Below are 22749 nucleotides of genomic sequence, written 5' to 3'. Positions count from 1 at the left end.
GCCATCGGGCTTGAACATGGCACCATGGGTTCCCCCCGCAGCCTTGTCCCTGAGGTCTGAACAACGCCAAGCGCGATTCTCTCCCAGTGAGAAAACGCACACTAACACAAAAACCGGCCTGCAGCGCGCAGGCGCTCCCTACAAAACCTGTCCGTGCGGACTGCTGAAACTTTGGCAGCAAGGCAAAGAGAAAAAAAGGGGGAAAAAAAGAATAAAAAAGCTTTTATAAGGCCAAGCACTAGATAAACTTATGAAGGAGCCGCGCTTCGGCGGCAGTGAAAGACACTTCCCGGGCACAGCCGGGGGCAGCGGGGCAGCCCCGCGCGCATAACGGTCCCTCCGGGGCGGAACGCCGCGCACCGACCCCGGCGCCTCAGCGCCCCCCCGCGCCCGCGCCCACCGCAGCCCCGCTCCCGAACCTTCCACGGGCGCGGGATTGGCCCTGGCGGCCATGACGTCATAGCGCCCCCCTGCCCAGCCCGCTTCTCATTTGCCCCCAGCACCATTGTTACGTCACAATCAGCCCACGGCCGGCTCGGGCCGCGCGCCCCTCCCCGCCCAGCCGGCGGCCCGCCCCTGCCGCTGCCGCTCCGCCGCAGCGTGACAGAGCCGGCCGGCTGCCCGCGCCGCCGCCCTGCCCAGCGCTGCCGCGCCGGCGCCGGCACCAGCACGAGCACCAGCACGAGCACCAGCGCCAGGTACGGGCCGCGGGGCGGCGCGGCGCGGGCAGCTTCGGCCCCCGCACCCAGGCGGCGGCGGGGCGGGGAGCGGCCGGCTGCCGCAGCGCGCGGAGCGGCGCGGGGCCGCGCGCGCGCAACAAGTGTGGCGGCGCGGGGCGCGCGGCGGCGGCGCGGAGCGAGGGCGGGAGGGAGCGCGCGGGAGGGAGGAGGGCAGCGGCGCCGCGCAGCCCAGCGCGCGGATTGTCGCTGAAGTCGCCCGCGCCCGGCGCGGTTGCTCAAGAGCATGATGCAATCCCGCATCGCCATGGCTACTGCATCGCCAACTTGGGCGGCCGCCGCTTCTCCCTTCGCCGGACGCGGAGTCGGGAGAAACAAACATGCGCGCGGGAAGGGGGGAGCCCGCCGCGCCGCCGCCGCCCCGGGGGCTCCCCGCCGAGCCGAACAGCTGCCCCGAGGGCGGCCGGGTCCTGCTGGCGTCCCCACGTGTCCCGCGCGGGGCGGGAGCTCGGGGCGCGCAGCCCGAGCTGCTCCCTCGGCAGAGGTGTCCGGATACAGGCAGTGTCGAAGACAGTGATTAGCTTCGCTGCTTTTTATCTTAACGTGCCAGCTTGTTGGGAGGGCTTCCTGGCCCCGCGGGAGCCGCTTTCCGGGTTCGGGGTTTTTTCTTCCATGAACAAGAAATCTTGTTCTTTAAGCACCCCTGATCAAGATACGGTTTTAAAAATAGGACAGCCAAGACAGCGATCTCCATTTTTGAGCAGGGGACAAGGCAGATACCACACTAAATCCTGCGCAGTGCTGTGGAGATGTGCAGTGCTTTTAGAAGACGAGGTACCTACCCTGAGGCGTTTTACAGTCTAAATGTTTAAAGAGTATAAGCGTTGACAAATAGGTAGAAAAGCAGCATCTGATAGGTAGAAACGTGCCGCTGTGCCATGTATGTATGTCAGATGTCTTTCTGGAGGGTGTAGGGACTCTGTTAAAAACTTTATGAGTTTCTCTCTTCCATTTCCTGGAAATCTTTGGGCATTGGCAGCGTTACGAGTCGGCAGCTGTTGGGGTTACGTGGAGTACGGCCTCGAGGGGCTTAAATGTTTTCTAGCTCCCGGCCTCTGCAGGCTGCTTTCCCGCCCCGCTGCCTCCCCCACCGCCCCGGGTGCTGATCCGACTCCAGGGATCTTTCCAGCATCGGGAACCCAGAGAGCACAGGCCTGTTTTGGAGACTCGCTCTTTCTCCGCGGGGCAGGAGTCGTAACACCGTTGCTTACTCAGCAGGGAGGGCTCCTGCCAGATGACACGGGACCTCTCTCCTTTTCTCCCTCTCCCTCCTGGGGACAGAGCATGTTGCCTGCTCGGGGAGCAGGAGGCCGTGCCCCAGCCGTGTTCGGATGGCTGATGGGTGTTCGCCGCGCTTTAGGCCATCTCTGGCTCCGTGGGAAGGTTTCAGTGGTGTGGCAGGGTCTTGGGGACCGCTGTGAAGGGTGCGAGGAAGGAGCTCAGCCGGGGACTGGTGGTGGGGAAGGGGGGAAGGCATGGGCACTGCTGTCGTTAGGATGCTTCAGAACAGGAAGTCTGAAACCGCTGGGTGCAAGTGGAAACACCCTGCAGCTGAAAACAGACGGGGGTAGATGTGCAGGCTGCCCTGGTGACGGCATGGCCTCTTGCCACGGTTTTGGGCTAGGTTGCTCCCAGTGTCAGATTATCACTGTAAGAACAGCTCTTAGTCAGGGCTTTGGCAGCTGTCCGGGAGCAGCCGTAGTTGTGCAAGCCTGCTTTAAGCAGGCTGTTCAAGCTGTCACTGGTAGCCCTAGCTGGAAGGAGGGTTTTGCCTCTGTGAAGTTTTTGTAGATGCAGGCTGTTGGAGTTGCTGCATCCGTGTTCACCTGCTAGGGTGGAGAGGGGAAACCTACCTATTTTTAATATGCACCATGACTAACGCTTCAGTTCTTTACAGTATAACTTAGATGTTTCACTGTAGCCCTCCTCATTCCTTTGGCTCAATTCCAACCCAAGATTTCTGTCTGTCATTAGAAAACTGCATAGCTATGGGTTAATACTGGCACATCCTCACTGGCAATAACAAGTGGACACTGCATCAGGGAGAGCAAGCCTGTGGTGTGCACGGTCATCTAATGCTCCTTAGCAATGAGAGATGGAGTATCCTTTATAAATACTCATACATTTGGGGTGGGTTGGATGGAGTCTGTTTTCAGAACAGCAAGTAACCAAGGCAAGTGTTGAAACCAGAAGAGGTTTGGTAGGAGAGAACTGATCCTCTAGGGGTATCTGCAGCTGTGCGTGCGCAATCAGGATTTCCCTTGAAACCTGTGCCACCCGTAGGTGGCTGGGGTCAGCTTGCTGGAAAATCCAGCTTTATGCGAACCGAGGAACATGTGAGAGACCACTGTGCTGAGTTTGCTGAGGTTAAGAGTGGTTCTGCCCTTGCAAGCGCTGTTGCCAAGTAATAAGACTCGTGGGTCAAGGACAATAAAAGCATGCCAGGATTTTGTGTATTGGACTGAATTGCTTAAGGTACATATTACATAACTCATGTGTGCTGGAAGCACTCAGGGATGTCTTTGTAAGTGTCTTTTATCCCTAATATTTGTAGTGAACTAACTTAACGGAAATCTCCTGTGTTTTAGCATTCAAATGCAATCAGAGAGAACAGTCGTGAAATTATATGGAGTATAGCTTTTTCTTGCAAGCTTGGGAAGAGTTTGGCAAGCAGACTACTTTATTATGATGTGTATGCTTTTTTAAAAAGCAACTGCACTTTGTGTAGTTTAGTGTATTTTAGGTACCAGCAGTTAATTACATGAAATATCTTTGGCCAAAACTTCTGTGCATTTGGAACATAAATGTAGCATTGCTAATGGTATTTGGTTTATGTGCTGTCTGACTGAACTATAGGTATACTTATTGCAGTATTTTTAGTTAGTTGGTGTCTTTACGTCTCTCAACAATAGTCTTTCTTGTTGAATGCCTGGCTTTTACTGCTGTGAGATTTGAAATAAAATATTCTCTGGTCTAATCTCTTCTTTCCCTTTTGATCTTCATTTTATATTGTTTACAAGTGGAATTAAATTAGAGATATGTTTAACTGAACCAAAAAATGTAAGTCTGTCAATTGGAAATATTATGATACATTTGACAGGCATCCTGGACAGCATCTTATATTGGTCATTCTTTTTCAACTCTCTAGGTGTAGATTTTTGGAAATGTAGAACTGCCCCTTTTAGGCTTCCAAACTGAGCTGGTGTTCGAGTTCAGGTAGTCGCGGATGGGAAGTCCAGTGTTGCCGAGCATGACTCAGAACTGTCTGTTTGGGAAAACAGCCTTTGTAAATGACATGCAGTTGATATTGGTTAAACACTTTCAAGAGTGAGCAGACCTCATTTCTTTATCTTCCCCATTTTTGGGCCACAAACATTGCAACATCAAACACTTCTGTTTCTGCAGAGCTTAAAAAAAAAAGGTAGAACGAAGTGGTGTTGCTCAAATATAGAAGCTACTTGCATGGTTAAAATATGTGTTGTCTTTACCATCTCTGCTTGTCTTCTAATGGTCTGTTATTTCAGCATTCCTTCCTCTGCGCTCGATGAAGCTAGTGTCCAACTAACACCATCTCTGAACCACCAAAAACAATTGTTTGAGAGAGAAACAGTTATTATATATAGTCCCATGCTAAAATAATATTGTGTCTCTACATCCTGTTGTCTCCTCTGTCCGACTAGGAACTAATGCTAACAACCCTTCAGACTTCATAAATAAGTGTCCATCCGTGGGTCTAGCTGCCTCTGCCCCAGCAGCGTGCTAACGTTTCCTTCCGGACGGGCCGTGCAGAAGCTGTTCGGCGGTGTGGGGCAGTGGTGGGGGGGTAGTTTTGGTAGCACTTCAGGTGTCACCTTGCCGTTGGTGTGGGAGATGACTGAGGCAGCACTTGGCTCGCTGCTGTGCACCTCGGCTTGCTGCCTCACCAGAGCGCTGTGCAGCAGTTTCTGCTGCTGAGACAAGAAACCCAACCCCTCGTGTTTTACAAAGATTTGTCCACTGGAGTGGGTGCTGTTGGAGAGGCCCCTTCATATCTGAAGAGCCTTTGGGAGTAAATGGGATCTTGGTGTTTTTTATTCCAAGCGATGAAGGTTTGTTCTCCGACTTCTCCTAACAGAGGCAATGAATGCTGTTTCACCACCAAGGTACAGAGGCACAAATGCTTTTCACGTTATTTCTTGCCTTTTTTTCCTACCAGTGGCATGGTGTCTTGAGATGGTTCACAAGCTAATTCTGCTGTCTGTCTGGAGGTATTAAAGTTCCACTTAGATTTGCCAGCTCTTTGTAGAGATCATGAAGGCATCTATTTATCTATATGGTAAATAAGAGCACAAGATCAGACTTGTCCAAAGTATGTGATCTGTAAATGCCTTCCTGGTACATTCTGTGTTTTGAAGAATTATTTTAATTTCCTTGATGAAATGGTTGACTCACATTGAACACAAAGCCTCAAGCATTTAGAAAGCATAGTGGCAGCCTGATAAATTCCCTTTCTAGGTGTACAGATTTTACAGATGCGTGCTGCTCAATACAGTTGTCACTTCTCCAAGAACAAGTGAATCATTCCGTTTCTGCTGAGCTCAGTACTGTAAATCAAGAGTTGGTCTCAGCATCCCACTGCATCTGGATATTATGCATGCCCTTATGAAAGCGTTATTGACTCTAGAGGTTATGCTTCACTAGTAATAGCTTTGTTAATGACCAATGGCATATTGAGCGGGTAGAAGTATAAAAACCTTCCATGAACTTCTATTTACACTAAAGCTCTCTGGATTTAATTGACCTTTGTGTTGAAACTTTATACCAAACATTTGTGATTACCCACATTTTTCTGAGTAATGACTAAGTATGCTGAGTTGCACTATTTTCAGTAGACAAAAACCTGCTCATGGAGAACTGTAGCAAAAGTGCATTAATCTTTTCTTTCCTGCAGCTTTAACTTCTGTTCTGTGATTCCTGCGTTATCGTATCCTTTGAGATACTTGGTCAGTAATTTAAACAAGATGACTATTCCTATTCTGTTATCACTTCAGAGCACTTATATCTCTCTTTTTCTCGTGACCTTGAAAAAACTGTTCAGCTGTATTTTCTGTGATTGGAGAATATTTGCTCTCCTCCTATGCACAGGTTCAAGTGACCTGTTGTAAAATGAAAGGACATAGACTGGAGTTCAAATAATACTGTAGTTTTTTGGGAATTTGTGTTCTGATGAATGCTTCTGTTAGTGTCACAATTCTTATGGATGTTATCAGTGTTAGAAGTGAAAAAAGAAAGCTAACAAGTATTAAGCTGCAGAATAACATGTTTTAGCTTCTTAAACCAAATAAATCTTACAGTATCATATGTTTTTTAGGCCATTTATTGAGAGAGTTAGTTCACAAAGGTGCAAATTTGCCTTGGTGCTTGTTTTGCTGCTTTTGTTTTACGTTTTGTTACTGTTACAAACTTCCTGGGAAGCCTTTAAGATATCTTTCTGCTATGCCCCTGTTGGCTAAGGAGCCTCTCGCTAGTGCTAGTTGTGAGAAAATGCCTTCTTTACCTGGATGCCCTACATTATCGGTTTTGAAATAAGTATATTCAGCTTAGCAGAGAAAACCCTTTACCCCTATGTAGCTTCCAACACCTTGACAATTGTGCTGGCCTGTTGGAAATTTGAGGGAATTCCATAGCAGAGCATTTGATATAATTTTTGAAGTTAATTATTGAAATAATAACTGTCACCAGATAATAAGTGAAAGACACCTTATGTATATTTAGATAGAGGTAAATCAGATTTTGAAGCTCTTAGACATTAGTAATACAGTAACAGAAGAATCTGCTTGTGTATTTGCCACTACTTTCTCTGCCAGCTATCAATCGGCTTATCCAAACATAGGGGTCTAGTTCTTGTGTTGGTCCTGTGTCCTCAGGTTTGGTTTAACTTCAGAGGATCAAGATTTGGGAAACTCTAAATCTTTTTTTACATTTATCTTTGCAGGCTTCCCCTCAGACATGCTATTTCTATGCATATAACTTAATCAGGAGGCTTATCTTAACCTTTTCCTGAAGAATTAACTCCTGTTCCCTCCTGGCTTTTAGAAAAGCTGGTATTTTGTGGGCTTGGCCAGGGAAATCATCCCCAAGCCAAACAGTAGGGAAAACCTTTGACTGTCTTGCAGCTTAAATAACAATAATCAAATTCTTTACCAGTTAGGAGGAGGATGTTCTTCAATGTTTAGTGCTGGCCAGCCCTTTAAAAAAAAACTTACATGAAACCTTTTTTACGTGCTAAGTTTAAATTGCATGTCGGTTTTGGTGCATGACACTTGTAATTATCTAAAAACATGTTCATTCAGATAATGTACATGGTTAATTGCATGATTTTGACCAAGACCTCACATGGAGGACCTTAGGCTATGACAACGGGTAGAAGCCCATGACTGGACCTTTGCTTTAAAGGACACAGTAACAGTTATGCTTGCATTTTAATGCATGTATTATACTGTGTAAATGCAGAGTAGCAAATATTTATAGTGAATGCCTAATTCCTGATGTTTGTTCATTTCTCTTTTGCAGCACAGGCAGGTAGAGTTCGCTCTTAATTGACCATAAATACTATGAACTGGTACAAATGCTCAGTTGTTTGCCTTAAGCTACGGTCACGTATTTATCCCTAAGGTCATGCATTTGTCCCTCAGTTCACCGCTGTGCAATGGCCTTTTGGTATGTTGTTAAGCTTTACATTAGTCTTGTGAGGAGCATGATTTACTGCATTCGTGAAGTCTTATTAATAGGCAAAATAGTTTTACTTGCAGAACACAGTTCAGAATTTTTCTGATGGAAAACAAGTTGTTAGTACAGCAGACTGGGTTAGTCACAGATATTTCTCCATCTCTTTTAGTAGGCAGAAGTTGAAAAGCTTAAACAAATATAAACAAACAACTCACGCAGAAGGTTTGAGCAGGTTTTTCTGTATCTTATTTAATTCTGACTTCCATGACCCCCTAGAACATATAACTTAAGTGACATTCACTTTTGTGATGCTCTGATTTGCACCAGTTGCCACGAATGGGGCCTGCTGGGCCCATGTGGCTGTGCCATGCCACTGTGTTTGCCCGTCCCCTGTGGCCGTGCCACCTGCCAGGCTCTGTACTGTGGGGTAGGAAATTTGGGGCAGCCACCTCCTTCATCTTCAACATGAGGTTAAAACATAACGTAAGGAACCCAGCACAGGCTGGGGGCCGACCTGCTGGAAAGCAACCCGGAAGAGAAGGATTTGGGTGTCCTGGTGGATACCAAGTTGACCATGAGCCAGCAATGTGCCCTTGTGGCCAAGAAGGCCAATGGTATCCTGGGCTGCGTTAGGAAGAGGGTTGCCAGCAGGTGGAAGGAGGTGATCCTCCTCCTCTTCTCAGCCCTGGTGAGGCCACATCTGGAGTGTTGTGTCCAGTTCTGGGCTCCTCAATAAAACAGGGACATGGAGCTACTGGACCGAGTCCAGCGAAGGGCTACTAAGATGATTAAGGGACTGGAGCATCTCTCGTATGAGCAAAGGCTGAGAGAGCTGGGCTTGTTCAGCCTGGAGAAGAGAAGGCTGAGGGGGATCTCATTAGTGTGTATAAGGATCTGAAGGGAGGGTGTCAAGAGGATGGGGCCAGACTCTTCTCAGTGGTGCCCAGCGACAGGACGAGAGGCAATGGGCACAAACTGAAACACAGGCAGTTCCATCTGAACAGGAGGAAAAACTTCTTTACTGTGAGGGTGACAGAGCACTGGCACAGGTTGCCCAGGGAGGTTGTTGAGTCTCTTTCTCTGGAGATGTTCAAAAGCCGTCTGGACATGATTCTGTGCAACATGCTTTAGGTGACGCTGCTTGAGCAGGGGCGTGGAATTAGATGATCTATAGAGGTACCTTGCAACCCCAACTGATTCTGCGAGTAGGGGAGACATATGCGTAGGGTAGCACTACCATCACAGAGTGATGAAGAGAGAAGATGCTAAGCAAATCAGTAAGTAGTACTACATTTGAGAAACCTTGTCTGTTCTCTTGAAAACAGAATACAGGTAGTTACAGAATGGCCAGCATATTTCTACAGAGGTCCTTGCCCTGGTAATGCATTAGCTGCTTCCCCTATGTGCTTATAGGTAAAAGAAACTGCATTTGCAAAAACCACTTTTAGAGCTAATAGCATCATCAACTGGATATATCACATGTCATGGGAGTTTAAAAGATTTTAGTGCTCTCCTCTTGTTTTGCAGCCTTTAGCAGGTTCTTGTGTAATTCTGAAAGCTCTGGTGGTCTTCATGTTCAAGGCTATACTTGATTCTTTGCTTTTACTTGACAGGTTGCTGAAACCTCCAACTTCATTACCCTTTCTTCTGCCCTTTCAAAAACTGTAATCATCTGCCTTTGAAGTAAACAAAAGCAAGCTGTGAGTCTGACAATGCCTTGCAGAGCAAAAAAAAACATGCTTTGATACTTTTTTATCTTGTATATTGATTTTTTTGTTCTATCACCACTGCTAAGTGGTTGCATTAAGATAGAGGAAGAGACCGCTAATGTTGTTTTCAAAGGTTTTTCTTCTTCTTTTTTTTTTTTTTTTAATAAATCCACTACCTAATTGGCTTGTTCCCTCTACATTCAGTGGAGAGGTAATATATATAAAATATTCAAATATAAACTCAAGTTGAGCAATAACAAAACTATTATAAATTTTCTGTTGTGTAGACTAAAAACTTTTCTGGTTTTATAAAATGCATGTCAGGCTTTACTGTACAAATACAGGTGTCAGTTGCATAAAACAGTTCACTTTTCTAAACATTTTGTGTCTTAAAATATATTCAAGAGGTGGTTACAATATAGATTTGAGTCCCCAAGGATGCTCCTTCTAAGAACACGGGGATTTCAACATTTTTTAACCATTATTTAGTAAATATGAAGAATGATGATCTCTGGATAACAGATATTGTTTAGTACATTATTGTCTTTGAAGAAGAGATGATAGAAAAATGGAGAAGGGATGTAATACCACTCTGCTCTTATAGCGTTCACCATATCTGAACCTAGAATAAGGACACATCAGCATGGTGGACTTCTATTCCGTATATTCCATGATATGATAAAAGCATTGTAGGGAAAAAAGTCTTACAACTGGAATTCTCTTTTCAATATTTTTTTAAAAAAAAGTTAATGAAAAAGGTATTTTGGACAAAAATGTGTTTTGCTTTTAGCACTCATTAAAAATAGAGATGTGGTGGTGGTGGTGGTGGTGGTGGGATACCAGAGGGGGGTAACTCTTACAGAGCTGCAAGCATTAATAAGAAATTTTGCTGTCTGAAACATCATTCAGTAATCAGCATAGTCTGTAGCATGTACAAAAAAGGTGCAGTTCAGAATTTAAAGATTTGGTTTTGCCTACTGAACAATTTTTAATATATACCATTCATATAATAGATGCGCACAGAGTTTTACTACAGAGGCTAAGGAGCTTTTCTTTTCCCCCGAGTTTGAAGAGTTGTTTTACAAGTGTGGCTAGTAAAACGCAATTTAATTCTTTCTTATCTTTCACTCTTTGGCAAAATATTACCACTCATAAAATATTCTCTAAGTTAGTTTTTCACTTTGCTGCAAGTAGCATAGTAGAGAAGACTATTTTATTTTAGATGTATAAACCACTTTCTAATTATCTAGCAATGTGTTTTTCTTATATAAGAAGTTTAATTGTGAGTTAAAATGCTTGATATTATCAGAAAATCAGATTTCTTATTGAAATTTTGTCTTAGACATGCTGCTACACTTAAGATTTTTCTCAAATCCCTATGGTCTTGCAGTGTAGTATACTTTAAGACTGAGAACTGACATGTTTATCATCTCTGTCTTCCAAGGTCCTCAGCTGCAGACTAATCAGTATGTAGCAGAAGTTTCCAGTCATGTTTGTCTGAACTCCTGTTTAGCTTTTCATTTTGTCTTTTTCTGTGTATTTATTTTCATTAACTCTGTATTTCCTTGGAAAATTTTTTGTTGTGGTCAAGTTAAATAAAACATTCAAGTTGCCTTTTTTGAAGAAATCCGTCAGTGTATTTTTGTCTCTTGGTCATTCGGTTTCTTTTCCTTTGCCTTAAGTCCTGTGCTTCACAATTGATGTGGATTGAGACCATCCTTAGTCCTGCGTTTTTCAAGGCAGAAACAAAGTAAAGAATCCTAAAATATAATCAGTTTCCTTAGTGTTCTGCACATTTCAGCTAATCTTTTTTGTCTTTTTACAGTGCAGTAATCTCTGTCAGATCCTGCTGTTGTGATTATATATAAGAACTCTGTGTAAGCTCTGCATGACATTAATATATTCTGTATGACCTTTTGTGGCTTGTATTTAACACTCCTTTTCTTTGCAATTCTCATATTCTTCACTAGAACCATTCTTGTATGTAAAATGGCATGTGCACAATGCATTTTATTTTGGCCTTATTTTAACTGCATTTTAGAAGTCTGCTTTAAAAATAGACACATCTTTCTTCTGTCTGTGTGTTTGCCTTCCTTTTCGCTACGGTCGTAGCATCCTGCTGAGTGCAGTGCCGTGATCAGCTAAGGCTGATCAAAGCGCACAACATCTGCGTTGCCCTGAGCTGCATGTCCTTGCAACTCCCTCACACTGGGGCTGCTCCTGCAGTAAATCAGGTTGTGGGACGGACCTGTCTGAAAACTAATTTTCTCGCTTTGTTTGTGGGGGCTACATAAATTTTCCCCTGCTTCCCCTCAGGTGGGGGTAGAGGGTAGGTAGAGGGAGTGGTAGTGTGCCTTGTAGCAGCACCAAGGGCTAAGATTTATTTCCCCTAATTACGAACCGCCCCCTGCCTGATGGTGGATCAGCTGTGGGAATGAATAAGTTGCACTGAAGACGTTGTGCGTGAAACATTCTGCAAGGGGTTAGCGTCTGGAGCACAGTGCAAATGTCATCTCCCTTATTTGCATCAACTTTTCTGAGCAGCTGAGCTGCTAGGAGCTGCTCAAGGAGGTGTATGTGGTGCACCCTACTCAAGAGGATGTCTGCGCTACAGAGGAAGGATTAGTTGTAAAGTGGGAGGTGGAAACTATCTCCTGCTTTTGGTTTGTCCCTTTTTTTGGAACAAATATATTATACCAAATGGCAGTACTGATCCCACCTTCACTCTAATAGTCTTTAAAGAGGATGAAGCAAATACAGTGAAACATTCTGCACCTCAGCTCTAAAGCTGGGTTTTTAGCATAAGTGGTTTCTCCATTAGAGTAGATTTTAATGGCAATGGGGTTTCTATTGCACTAGGAATTTATTCCTTCCTATTAAAAGAAAAGGAATTGTTCTGTTGTAGGAAAAGTTTAGAGGAAACAAAATTATTTTGCTGGAATTTCCTGCCTGACTTCTGCAGGTGCCCAAATTTCTGATATTATAACCTTGCAGAAAATGGCTTGACAGTTGCAGGATGTTGAGACAGCAGTTTTTCTACAGTGGTCCATTTAAAGACCATATGCAGCATCAGTAATATGGTTACAACAAGCCTTACCACCACAATATTTTCTTTTAATTGATTGGTTTGGTCTTTCTCTCCTTAAAACAGACAATAAAATACGAGAAATGGCAATACTTGGATCCTGGAGCAGGGGCTCTGGTGAGGTATTATTTAGGAAGTGCTGTGAACATCAGAGGACGGAAATCTGCAGGTAGAATATCTTCTTTTCCAGTTACTCTACAAGTCGGTCGGCAGTTTCAGTTGCCCTTGTTATATATTTGATTTGGCCTAGTATCCCACATCAAATGAAACTTTATCTAGATTTTCCTTCCTGTCACTCAGAACCAGTATCTTGTGTTGTAGTTAAATCCGAAGAGCCACAGTAACCCTGTTTACAAAATAAAAGCAGATGAAAACCGTACTAAAAGAGTAGCTGATTTCAGACAGCAGTTGGTGCAGCATGGCTCTTCAAATACCAGGTTAGTGGAACATCTTGCATAACGATTGCTCTTGATAAGGTTAATGTGCTCTTCAAAACCCACCAGGTTATTCATCTCTGAGCTTCTGAAACAGAAATGTCAAACTGGCTGCATGTTGTTTTAAGTATTAAATTTGTAGATTAAGTGTTGCCAAGTGCCCATGGTGTATAAGGCGGCAAAAGGGAGGGAATGATCATCATGGTGCATCTGTAAGGACTCTCCTGTTTATTCTTCTTCTGCCCTTTTACTAGAATATTTAATTATCACTTTTGATGCTGCTTGTCAGCCCTGGGAAAAAGACCAAAATCTTGCTTTCCATAGATGAGTTTGAACTCCTCTGTCCTTTGGAAAGGAGATTACATCTGGATGCTTCAAAGACAGTTGCTTTTACTCTTCTTTAGAAGATACAGTATTTAACAGAAATTCTGTCTATAAGGTTTTGTTCTGAGTGGTATGATGCCTTGACATAACAGTTGTGCCTTATATAATTTTCTTCTTCTGTTCTCCTAATTATTTTCCCTACCATTTTAAGAACTTCTTTTGGTACCTTCTACTTGAAGCTAGCTGTTATTCATACTTGCATGACTTTTTTCTGTAGTATGATTTTATGTAGTGAACAGTACCTTCTGGCATGATGTTTAGCACCTTAAAATGAAGGCTACTGAGGAGTGGTGCAGCTCCAACCGTATAGGATTAACTCATTTTATCTTACAAAGCAGAAAAATATGAGTCTTACAGATTGTTTTCTCATAGTACAGCTGGCTATATGAAGAAATGGCAGCAAGGGCAAGCTGTAGTGTGAGTTTATAGTGTCAATATATATCTCTTTTTTCCTTTTGGTAAAAATTTAGTAGTTTACTTTTATTGAGCAATGTAACTAATTCGGGGCATTGCATATATTTTTCTGGGTGTTACTGCCCACCAGGAAATTTCACTTGTCCCATAGCACTCCAGGTACTACTCTGTGCACACAGGCAAGTATTTAACATACTATAACTTCCCTAACATTGACTTGTTTCTGTAGGTGTTTTTTCAGTGTGATCTGGTTTTCCAAACAAAAGTGATCCTCCAAGAGGTATTATTTACCCATCTCTGAACACAAGGGCTGTATCTACATAACAGGGCATCTTAATTTCTCTTTTGTGTGGTATTACATCTCTGTACTAGTCAGCATTGTATGGTGTAGTGTTCGTTACCTTTGTGATTGTTGCCCTCAAATTTTATGATCTTCCTCTAGTTTCTCAGCTTTTTATTTGATTACTGTATCTAGTCATCACATGAACCCCAGATAACCTCCTTATAGCTAATCCTGTTTACTGGATAACTAACTGTATGCTGTGTTTTCTTGCCAGGTACACTTGTGTAGAATTGCAGGTGCTTTCAGATGGAAAGCTTTCTAACTTCAAGCTAGTGAATACAAAGAAAAATGCCAAGATTTATAGACATACCCTATACTTTCAGTCTTATACTCGAGATGTCCCCTGGCTGCAGACCTTGGCAGAGCGTTGCGTGTAAGCAACAGCATTTTTGCAGAGCTGAAAGAGTAGATTGGTATTAGATGTTCTCTCTCAGCACCTAGAATAGATAGCGCTACTGCGGGGTGTTGGATGAAATCAAGGTTCATATGGCAGAACTGCTCCATTTTAAACTTTTTTATTCCTACTCCTTGCTTTTATCTTTATTTTAATATGTAATTATGAGATGTAGGTATTAAAGTTGAAGCTTACATGCTTGAAGCTGCACAATACACTTGAACTGTGCTGCTGGTAATGGGTACTGGCAAAGGTCATATGAGACTGGGCCTCTCTGTCCTTTGGACCTGTTGCCTCTGACCCTGTCAGCCCTGTACTTAGCAAATGCCTTACCTGCATATTGCTCATTTAAGTGGATGCTAGTGCAGCCAAGCGGTGGAGGATGTGTGGGGTCATACCCTTTGGACCAAGAATGCTCAGTAAAATAGGCTTCAGGGACTGTACTTTTATTTTCTCTTATGGAAGTAAATATTGACTGAGCGAGTTGCACAAGCAGAGTAAGAGAAGAGGAGTCCATTATTGTGAGGGGAGAAGAGGAGGGTTTTGGAGTCCTTGTTGTAGGTGACTGTGGAGCGATAGAGAGGAGACCTGAAATGAAAGCTGAAATCCTTATGGCCCTTTGGGTTTACCTTTTGGCCTGTTCTTTGTCTCAACTCTCTTTTTTTTGCTTCCCAGGCTTCCTGTGGCTGGTTTGTTGTTGTGAGCTACAACTAGCAGTATTTGCTCCATTGCAACACCAGTAAAGCTTTAGAAAAAAGAGAGAACTTCGCATTAAAACAGAAAGTTTACCAAACACTTGGATATTGTTTGGGAAAGAGGGAGTTGGGGCAAAGCTATATAGGAAATGCTGTGCCTCAGCTTTACTTTCAGAAAAATAAGCCTGTAACTTTTGTGCCATATATATGTGCATATATATATATACACACACATATAAAAATAAAAATTCTCCTTGTTTCCTTCTAACCTAGTTCACTACAGATTTATCCTCTCTTCTCTTTCCCATTTTTAAAAAATCTGTCCTTTAAGTCCCAGCAGGCAGTTGTCTCTGTGCAGTGTCCTTATACATTTTCAAGTTGAGTGTTATTACAAACAAAGCGATCGAATAAACCTACTTGCTGTGCCTTTTCTGTCCTCTCCTTGTTTTATTTCTGAAAGTACTTCTGCAGTATGTACTTTGTTACTCTAAGTTCACAACATTATGAGCTGGAAACTGCAATGAAGATTCCAGTATCACAGCTGTGTGGTTATAAGATAATAAGTGCAGCAGCTGGACAAAGGATATCTCCTCAAGTGTTTGATTGCAGGAAAACACACGCTCTTGCAAAAAGCATTTTAGCATGCACTGACAGATACTAGAACTTCTGCTGCTAGTGTATGGGGATTTTGCATCATGAGAGGGAAATATTTCTAATTGGATATTGGTTCCATCTTTCTAGGATCAAGGAGTGGTGGTGTATTCTTTTTCCACCTATTCTCAGCATTTCCATGGGTATGTTTTATTGGTTGCTTCCAGTCTGTTCTTCCTGCTTGGCCATCATCCTCAGTTTTCTCCTTTAGGTTAAAGTTATTCCATGGTAAAGCACAAAATGCGTGTTAACGTCCTAATCCTAGGACATTCAAATCCTAGTTTGCACTAGCTTATATCTGCTGAAAATATGAATAAAACTGCAAGGACCTATGATTTGTTTTATGGTGCTTAGATTCTGGTTTAATGGGGTATTGGGCATAATTATTCTATATACTGTATTCTTTTTCAAATTTGTTTCTTGTATTTGTTTCTGTTCCGTAAGATACTTCAATTACTACAATTTTCTTTATGTATGAAGGTAACTATTAATGAAGGATTTGGAGGGGAAAAAAGGAAAGGAAAAAGCAATGGCATGAAATTATCCCCCTAGTTAACTAGCCAAAGTACTCCTTTACCCCATTCCCTTTCAAATTCATTGAAATACCATTAAGGTTTAACTGTTCAAGGCTAACTCCCCCCCCCTTCCTCCTGCATTTTTCACACTTCCCTGACTTTCATACAGGTGGCTACATATGCTTTTTTCCCCAAAAAGTGTATTTCTAAGCCTCTGTATGCTTGTGCTTCTGGTGAGCAGGAAAGCTCAGCACTCTGGGTTGTAGCGTGGTGAGTCACCAGCGGACTCGATCATTTGCCACTGGTGCAAGGTGGCCACAATTCTGCATTGCTTTGCTAGAGATACAGTTGCAAAATAAAGTTTAAAAATAGATTATTGTATTTTAATAAAAAGAAACTGCAAAATCTGCAGTACTCATGCTTCACCTGGTTTCCCATAAAATAAATGTACTTGCACTTTCAGATCAATATGGGCTGTGAATTATTCTTGACTCCTTTCTATTGCTAACACCAAGCTCACCTGAGAGCTGAGGGAATTCAAAAAGGGAGAAAAAGGGAATCTGGTGCTGGTGGCAAGCTGCAGGAGAAAGGGAGTATATGAAAGGGGCACTTAAGGATTTGGGAGTACGAAGGAGAAGCTGGGCAGCTTTGGTAGATGGGCAGTAAACCATTGACAGCTTTGCTTATTGGTGCTGTTTCCGGCTATCAAGCAGCTGAGTGTTTGCAATTTCAGCAGATTTACAAAATCAAGCAGCAGCTTGATTGTTGTATTTTGGAGGAAGGATTGGTTGTATTTTTGGAGGATGGACAAGGGGAGTTACCTCTGCAGTGGTAAGGACTTGCAAGCATCACTTTAACTAGAAAACATAATTAAAGGTTTTCAGAATCAAGTGTCTAAAATTGGGCTTCGAAGTCCTAAATTAAGAACGGAGAAAGTGGCTGATTTCCAAGAATGGTGAACAGCAAAGCCTGGCTATGCGTTGCTCTCAGAAGTCAGTACAATTACTTTTATGCCTATTTGGGGATTTTTTTTGGAAGGCAAGTTCAGGCAGCTAGTTCTGAAGAACGGGCTCTGTGGGCTGGGAGAGAGGTCTCAGGCGGCAGAACGAAAGCCAGGGGATCCTGCCTGCAGTGAGCAGGTTCCTAACGTCCTGAGCATTCGGCCCCGCACGTGGTGGTGTTTTGTTGCGTTTTAGGGATTGGCAGGTGGAAGCAAGCCTTAGGATTTCATGATTAATCTTTGGGCCTGGAAACTGAAGTTACTCGAAGAAGAAACTCAAGGAGAAACATTAAAATGTGACCAAGAATTCTTACATCACTTTTTTGACATAAACAAATCGAAAATAACACTGTTTTGTGTTGAAAGCGTAGGAGCGAATTTCCTTTGTAAGGAAGAAGCTGGTAAAAAACTTCAATATTTAGGAGTAATGGTGTGCCTTGCAAGAGCACGTTATCACTACTTGTGGGCTGTATGAAAAACTTCTATAAATCAATAAAATTCCACAAGAAAAACATGTAATCTCTGTGTAGGCTTTAGTCTTTATTTTCTGTTGCCAGGCAGTTGGAGTGTGAGGAGCCATTTGTGCCTGGACTGAATTGCAGGGTAATGGTCAAGTTTTCTACCTGCCATGTATTGAATATATGAGTGGCAACTGAAGCATAGTGTGTATCTGAGTTTGTAGCACTAGCAGTAGACTGAGAATGCAAAATGTTCTATGGACTTGCAAAAAGCCCTACTTAGAAAAGTGCAGAAGATTTTTGAAATCCTAATTTGAAAGGCTAATTTTCTGTGATAGGGCTCTGTCTTGTTGGACCACATCATTCAAAATCAAACTTTAGCCTTAGGTCAGTTTGTGTTGCAGACCTGGAAGTCCTGTAATTAAAAGCACCTTGGAGTAGTTTTATGAAAATCAATGATGCCTAGAAACATTAAGAGTTTTTAAAAGTCCAAAGGTAGCTAAAGGTATGATCTCACCATGTTTGTTAGTTCTTTGGAATAATACTGCATACAACATGAGGACAAAGGCCTGGTTAACATCCTCTCATTATGTTTCCTATTAACATCTCCTGTTAACCAAAGAACTGCTTTGTCTTCTACCTCCTGTTCCTGACTTTTTCCTTCCTGTTGAGCTCTGTCATCTAGACAACTTGGATGTGTCTATGCTGCGTACCACATAGGCAGTGTCAATTTACCTTCTTCTGTACAGCGGAGCATCAAACCTTGGGAGGTCACTGTCAAAACAAACAAAAAATCTCTGAAAAGACTATCTCTTCAGTATCTTCCCTCCAAACTTTTCTTCCCAGAGAGCCTCCAGTGTGGTGTGCTCTCCCGGACCTGTCGATGCTTAGCCCCGCACGCCTGGGCTGGCTCCGTCCCTCTGCGCAGGTGACTTTGTGGCAGCAGCAGCAGCTGCGGCCTCAGCCTGTTGTGTCTTGGCTTGTCCAAGTCTTTAAGCTTAAGCTCATTTTGAGCGGTTAACATTTGTCTGGCTCCTGATGGCTTTCGGAAGTGTCCTTCTGCTATTCTCCAATAGGTATGTACAGCCTAACCGTATAGTATCTCTGCATACAGTACGCAAATCATTGACAAGAGACTTTGGATATCAGCCTGGGAAACTGAGGCAGTTGATGCATATCAGGCCAGTATAACGATGCATTTCTTCCTGGTAAGAACAAACTAGCAAAGTATATAGATTTTTCTGGAGGTGGAAAAGTGTTGCTGTTTTGATGTGGAAGGGCTTTTTTTCTCCATCCTAAAGCTGTGTAGCAGTTTCCTCCAGGCTGATGAGAACTTCGGCCTTCCATCTTTCACAGCTTTTCTAGTTAGCAGCTCTTTTGGGGGGTTTCTCCTGGATTTTGGTGTCCTTACACAAGATGGCATCTCACAGCCTTCTCATGTGCTGGTGGATTCTGTCTGATGCTATTCTCTTTAGTTCAAGTTTTCACAGCCATCTGAAATAAAATTTTTGATAGATTGGGTGGTCACCTATCAATGATATAAAGACTATAAAGACTTCCTTTCTTTAGATGTAAGCAGCGTTGCCAAAAACTGAATTCTGACCAAAGGCATATGAGTATTTTGCATATAGTGCTAATGTATTTGTTAATATTTTTGAAGATTTTCATGACATCATCTTCAAATTATATATTCAGTAGTATTCCGTAAGTTTGACTAAAGAACAAAATTCGTGTTTTCTGGCTGAACTGCAGCACAGCATGTGGTTATGTAAGCCTGAGTTCTCAAGCGCGTTTAGATCCTTGAGCAGAAGTAATTTGGGCACATCTATGAATTTCATCTTGTTAGTAGCCTTAGTGACCTTAACACTTATTTAATGGCTATTTAATGGTTATTTAATGCTGGGGGGGGGGGGTTGGTTTGGTTTTAAGGGATGTAAACATTTGAATACCAATTGTCTTCTTTCAATGGATTTTCAAACTATTCACTTACCATTCTGAAAAAGAGAGTGGAAAAGAAAGTCGGAGATGGTTTCACGCTACTGGATGTAACTGACAGATTCAGATATTTAGAATGGATCCTTTCTTACCTTCTTTTAATAAGAAGAATGTGATCCATTTGACCTCAGTGGCTTATTTGGGTGCATTAACATGGTCTTAGGGCACATCAGGAGAGCATGAAAATCATAATGTATTTTTTGAAGTTTATCAGAGGTCTGATTTTACGTCTTTCAAGGTGAGTACCTGGGAATTCTGGGAAATCGCCCATATGCCCATATGAAAGAATCTCTAACATCTGTTTAAAACAAAACAAAACAAAGTTTTGATGTATTTTGTTTAAAACACAAAATGTTTGTTTTCTGACGTTAAATATTTGGATCTTAGGGAGTAAAAGCACTTTGTAGTTACAGGCCTGAGCGTTTCCACATGCTAATCCAGCTTGCCCCGGTGCTCAGGGCCTTACTACATTCTTAAAATTGGGTAGGAGAGGGGACAGTTTATTTTCTGTCCATGGCAGAAAGGCAGAGATAGTAACCCTAGATGCTGTATTGTGTACTTTGCTGCAAAATGACTTCTGCTAGAAAAGGAGAGTAGCTAGTTATCTGTTTGTATAAGTTAAAAGCTCCAGAATTTCTTTACTTTCAGTATTGGGAAACATGCTGATTACAGTGTTTCGAATAGCAACTGGTTTAAATTTTCTGGAAGTTGATGTTCCTCTGAATTGGGAAACTCTTCTAATTAGAAAAGAACCCTTGTAGTTGCTGCAGTTGAAGCAGTATTTAATGTTGTGTAGTTATTGGCAGGAGACTTGATGCATTTTCACATGACCCCCTCTGGAACAAAAGCAGATTGTTTCCCTCTGTTTTTCTGTTATACAAATGAATTCCTTTTGAAACAACTTCTTTTTCTGCAAGTTCTGGAAATTGGCACCGGGAGTAGTTCTTCCTTCACTCCACCTTTTATAATCTACTATATGATAATATTGGAACAAAAGCTGCTTTGGAGTAGCAACCCTCGTAGGTGAGACCTTTGCAGAAAGCTTCCTTTTTTGGGATGAGCTTCACTTCTAGTTTTATGAAAGGACTGAGCACCAAATTTCGTTTCTTGCCTTCTCTTTTAGCCATCTTTGCTATAGGTAGGCATGGTTTGGTTTTGCTTCCTTAGCTGTTCTCGTATCTGACTTTATGTAGTGTCCAGTGAAGAAGACATATAGCAAGTCTGTTATATGAAGTGAATTCAGTTCATGTCACTATTCATTATTTTTTTGAAACCCATTTTTCAATCTGAAGTCTTTTTCTTCAAAGCGCGAGGTTGAAGTAAAATGGTGATTATGCAACACTGCTTCATTCACTAAACCATAACTGAATCAATTGTTACTGGGTCAAAGTAACAACTGATGAATTGAGTAAGTGGAGATTTCAAGCACCAAAATAAATTAGCTGCTGGGGAGTACTTTTCCTGGGGTTATTTGATAACTGACAGATAGAAAATTTTCCACAGCGACCTCCTTTCCCCTCCCCTCCTTTTCCTTGGAAATTAGGTACTTATTTATAAAAAGTCTTCCCAATGTTCATGCTTCTTATCTGGGTCTTGATACCATAGCATAGTCTTCTCAGCTAATTTTTGTTATGCCTAGGATACCAGCCTGTCAATGCTGTGGGCATTCACCCGGTCATTCATAGTTTGTGTGTGGCACTCTGTGATGTACTGTAATCGAAAAAACCTGTGTTCTTGTGAAATGTGTCCTTATTCTGACTAGACTCCTTCAGAATTTAGTGAGAAAATAAAACTGTAGTATGAATTAGGCTATAAATATTCCGAGACTTTAAATACTCCAAGTTCTTTTAATTAAGCTCTTTTGTTTGGTAGTTTCCCGTGACCAAATTCCAGGCAAGTTTCTGTGTCTCTGTGTAGTCCAAAACAGTAAAGAGACTTTGTATGCACAGATGAGAAGGTCTTCTTCTGTGTATCCTTAAGTGCCACAGGAAAAGATGGGTTTGGTGGTGCAGCCAGAAACACCCTGTAAACACTTGAACCTCATGATTTAAGTTTGCCACGAGGGGGAAGAGATGTGGAGTTACGCAGAACAACAAGGGAAGTAAATGCAGGTGTACAAACATATTTGCTTTTCTTCATCTCGTGGGCAGTAGAAGCTGCAGTGAAGTTTGGGTTCTGCCTGCCCTCCAGCACCTGCTGATGCTGAGGTGGGTCCCGGTCTTGCTGTGGGGTGGGGGCAGGACAGCCAGTGTGGCATGGTTTTGGCACCTGCTTTTCTTTTCCGTTTCCCTTTTTCACTGGTGGTGGGGTACAAAACCTTGCTAGTTTCTAAAGAAATGAGATGTCAGTCCCAGGTGACTAGAAGCAGAAGAACTAATATTCATTTAACTTAGATAAATCAGGAGGCAGTGTTTTAACAGGTGAAAGTGAGACGTTTCTTTAGCTAAAACCAAAAAAATCTCCTGAACTTCTTTGTTGTTAGCAACTACATATAAACTTGCATAATCACTTCAGTTTTCACTGTGGGTGTGTTGACAGATTACATAGTTTCTTATATTATTCCGTGTAACTAAAAATTGCTGCTAATATTGCTACTTCAGGAGGGAGAAACATTGAGAAGTGAAAATTAGTATATTAAAATGGGAGAAATTATTGTAGTGAAAGTCAGTACAGTTGTAAAAATCTGAAGAAATTGGAAGGAATTCTAGATAGAAAAGAAGAATTGGAAGACTTTTTTTTTAATCAGAAAGAAAAATACTACTTCTTCTCATAAGAACTATTTTGTGTACAGTTGACCCTGCCCAGTAATGGAGAGTATTGCTATTTCTTACATGCTTTAACCTTATAGGGGCACAGCAGATTTACATGCTGCAGTGTACCAGGTGTTATCAAGAAATACAGGCTTGTGTGAGGAGATGATAGGTGACATTTGAATCTCTTCACTTTACTGATATTTAATGAGTTTTATTTGGCAATGCTTTGCCATTAAGGAAGTTTTGCAACTGGAGATCTTCATGCCATGAATTGCAGTTTTTCCATCCTTGCCTCTGCAACTTTCTGTATCATTCTGTAATGACTGATCTGTTAGTTTTATGGGCTGTTAATCACATCTGTAATCCGTAACTTATTCACAAAAGTGATAGCATAGCCAGTTTTCACTTTTCCTTCCCTTCCTCCTCCACAGTCAAATATAGCAGCTAGTGTTGCCGGCTATGTGGGATTGTATG

At 42.4% G+C, this 22749-nt stretch overlaps 1 protein-coding gene across 3 annotated transcripts in view; it reads left to right on the top strand.

The window, feature by feature from the left end:
- The first annotated feature begins 533 nt into the window (after positions 1–533).
- ELOVL5 (ELOVL fatty acid elongase 5) overlaps positions 534–22749 on the top strand; it is a 41000-nt gene continuing 18784 nt past the window's right edge. The window contains exon 1 of one of the 3 annotated variants that reach the window (XM_064508572.1): positions 534–698. Coding sequence is in view for 2 of the 3 variants with exons in the window: in XM_064508571.1 (XP_064364641.1) it covers positions 12658–12676 (19 nt within the window). In the remaining variant the exon portion in view is untranslated. Of the gene's footprint in view, positions 699–12642; positions 12677–22689; positions 22745–22749 lie in introns of those variants that run through there. The other 2 variants (XM_064508571.1, XM_026103063.2) reach the window with 2 other exon arrangements.

The sequence above is a fragment of the Dromaius novaehollandiae genome, chromosome 3 (genome assembly GCF_036370855.1).
Source record: "Dromaius novaehollandiae isolate bDroNov1 chromosome 3, bDroNov1.hap1, whole genome shotgun sequence".
NCBI classification, from domain to species: Eukaryota; Metazoa; Chordata; class Aves; order Casuariiformes; family Dromaiidae; genus Dromaius; species Dromaius novaehollandiae.
The sequence above is the reverse complement of the archived record's forward strand: the minus strand, read 5'-3'. Positions and strand labels throughout refer to the sequence as shown.